The sequence below is a fragment of the Ichthyophthirius multifiliis genome (genome assembly GCF_000220395.1).
Source record: "Ichthyophthirius multifiliis unplaced genomic scaffold scaff_1120509250761, whole genome shotgun sequence".
NCBI classification, from domain to species: domain Eukaryota; phylum Ciliophora; class Oligohymenophorea; order Hymenostomatida; genus Ichthyophthirius; species Ichthyophthirius multifiliis.
In genome coordinates this window covers 19,677-22,777 of record NW_004086477.1, presented here as the reverse complement: position 1 = coordinate 22,777, position 3,101 = coordinate 19,677, and the positions used below count along the sequence as shown (strand labels likewise).

The window sequence follows — 3,101 nt, the reverse complement described above, 5'->3', positions numbered from 1 at the left end:
TAAATATATATATATATATATCTATATAAATAAAAAAAAAAAACAAATTTAAAATAAAAAAAAAACAAATATTTATATTTATATTTATAATCATATTTATATATTAATTAAGAATTATTTACTAAATATTTATTAATTTATAAATTTTTTTTAAATAAAGATATATATATAATGTATTAATTTTTTACTTATTTAAAAATAATATATATAAATAAATATATATATATAACTATTAATTCGCGATTAATTCCTAATATATATTATATTTTATATTTTTTTTTATAATAAAAATATTTATATTTTATATATAAAAAATTAATTTTTAACATTACTAATTTTATCATTTTATTTTTATTTTTACCCAAAAGTTAAGGAAAATTTAAAAAAATATATATTATATATTAATATCATATAATATTATATATAAAATAAAAAATATTAAGAAAAAATAGGATAGGCATTTAAAAATTGCTTATTTAATTAATAAGTATTTTTATTCTAAAATATAACGTTAAAGATTCACTTTTAATTAAAAAAGCAAATTATTTTAATTATTTATTATTTTTAATCCTTTATATATAAAAATAATATATAATATATAAAATACAAATACTATATTAATCTATGATATAATATTTAGAAATTAATTGTGAAAAATATTATAATTAATATTATTACTAATGTAAAATAATATTTTATATAGTACTTTTGTAAATATTTTAATAATGTAATTTAAATAAAAAATAAATATTTTATTTGTTATATTAAAATAATTAGATATCTTTTATTATTTATAAAAAAAATGGCTAATTTAAATAAAAATGATTTAATATTTGTATAAATAATGATTTTGAAATAGATATACTAACTAATAATATAATAATTTATAATTAATAATATGTATTTTTTTTTATGTTATTAATTAAATAATAATAAAAATATTTTTATTATTATTAAAATTAAATATTAATTAATATTATTTAAACTTTTTATAATATAAAATATATATAATAAATTAAATATAAATTTAGATATAATACTATATTTATTATATAAATGTAAAATAATGTATATAAGTTTAGTTTTTAAATATCATAGTAATATCATAAAATATATATAAATTTTAATATAGATACACTATATATATTATATATATTCCAATTTTTATTTTTTAATTTTATACTGCAATATTTTTTTTATAAAATTTAATCAAAGAATAAAAAGGATATTTTTATTTTAATGTAAATTATTATTCATAAAAAAAAAATACATTAAAATACAATAAAAAAAAATTTAAATAATAATATAGAAAATTTAATATTAATATTTTTTTTTTAATATATAAAAAAATATTATATAAATTTATACACACATATACAAAAAAAAAATTATAATAAAAATAAATAATAAACAAAAAAATAAAAAAAAATAAAAAATAATAAAAAAAATAAAAATGAGAGGATCAAATTTTTAATAATAATAAAATGGAGTAACAAACGTATATACTTAATAATCTTACAGAACCAGCAATACATCTAATTCTCAATATGGAGGTAATACAAATGATGTCTACAGAAATGCAGGTCCTTAAATGGAAGTATATAGATCATAGACAGGAGGTTCAGGAATTGAAGTATTTAGATCATAGACAGGACCATCGGAAGTTTATAGATCTGAAGTGATATATACTTAATAAAATAATTTACCTAGTAATAATATAATGGATATTAGATAATAGACATTAGGAGGTGTAAGTTCTTCTAATATGTTTACAAATAATGAATTTTAAATTAATTAATAAGTAGTAGGAGGAGGATCAATTTATGATGGAGTTAGTGACTAAGTTAAAAGAGGAGGCAAACAATTAAGTACTACTTATAATACTTAATATCAATAAGCTACTGGAGGTGCTTTATGTAGTGAAGAAGTAATTAATATAACAATATATAAATATATATATACTATATTAATATAAATATTTTTATATATAATTATATATTTATAGAACGCAAGAATAGTCGCTAAGAGAATTTTCGAATAATACGATAGAAGTAGAAAAGGGAATATTGATGTAAACGACGGATCCTATATGATTGCTGATGCTTATAAAGCTATAAATAAATAATTTTCGGCAAATCCTTAATACGCTAGTTCTTATTATAGAGTTATTGATGTTAATTAGGATGGGTAGGCTACTATTTAGGATATTGAGAGTTTATGTTTAAAATATTTATGTGGAGTTATGCCTATGTAATAAGGTGAAAAAATTAAAAGAGGTGGAAAAAAATAATATCCTCCAGAAGTTGAAGTTAAACTTAATGTGGTAATATTTTTTTATTTTTATTTGTTGTAAAAAAATTATTTTTTTAGGCTAGAAGATTGTTTAAAAAATATGATAAGGATTAAGGTGGATATTTAGATAGAAACGAAATTGTAGATTTAATTAAAGATACTTATTTAGAAATGGGAATGGCTAATTTTGCACCTAGTGAAACTGATGTTAAGATTTGGTTAGATATGGCTGATACTAATACAGACGGAAGTGTTTCTATAGATGAATATGAAGATTTAGTTATTAAATCTTTATAAAAAGCTGGATTTAAAATCGAAAACTAATCTATTGTTTTTTGATAGAAATTTTATATTATTCGTATTCTTATTATAAAGGAATTATATTTTATATTTTATATTTTTATTTTATTTTTTTAAGAAATTTTTTAAGATATATTCTTTTTTGAAAAAAAATATATATATATATTTTTTATATATAAATATTTTAAAACTTGGAAATAAAAATTAATTATTGATATTTTAAAATTATTATATAGAAAAAACTCTCTTATCTTAAAATAATATCTATTATTCTTCATTTAATTAGTCTTTAATATCTTTCTTCATCTAAATAGAAATAATATTATTATTTCGATATTTTTAAATACTTATTATATTTAAATAATATACTTATTGTAGTAGATAGAATTATAAATAATAAAAAAAGAATTAACCGACAAGATGAATTATTTAAAATTTAAATTAATATATTATTATAATTTTATTAATTTTAAGGCTTATTAGATTGTTATTTGTTTATTACTAAATTG

The 3,101-nt window shown here is 14.9% G+C and overlaps 1 protein-coding gene across 1 annotated transcript, besides 9 other annotated features; it reads left to right on the top strand. All coding sequences in view use genetic code 6, as the record gives it.

Moving 5' to 3' along the window:
• Positions 1-68: 68 nt before the first annotated feature.
• Positions 69-102: a microsatellite.
• Positions 103-269: 167 nt separating this feature from the next.
• Positions 270-314: a microsatellite.
• Positions 270-316: a microsatellite.
• A 972-nt stretch (positions 317-1,288) lies between these two features.
• Positions 1,289-1,327: a microsatellite.
• Positions 1,328-1,378: 51 nt separating this feature from the next.
• Positions 1,379-1,454: a microsatellite.
• Positions 1,396-1,454: a microsatellite.
• IMG5_094250 (hypothetical protein) lies at positions 1,454-2,726 on the top strand (the record flags this gene model as incomplete). The annotated part of the gene is made up of 3 exons (XM_004035600.1): positions 1,454-1,927; positions 2,006-2,323; positions 2,371-2,726. 3 exons carry the CDS (start codon positions 1,454-1,456, stop codon positions 2,629-2,631), a joined length of 1,053 nt encoding a protein of 350 aa, XP_004035648.1. The 3' UTR covers positions 2,632-2,726.
• Positions 2,671-2,706: a microsatellite.
• Positions 2,671-2,708: a microsatellite.
• A 19-nt stretch (positions 2,727-2,745) lies between the features above and the next one.
• Positions 2,746-2,778: a microsatellite.
• Positions 2,779-3,101: the final 323 nt, after the last annotated feature.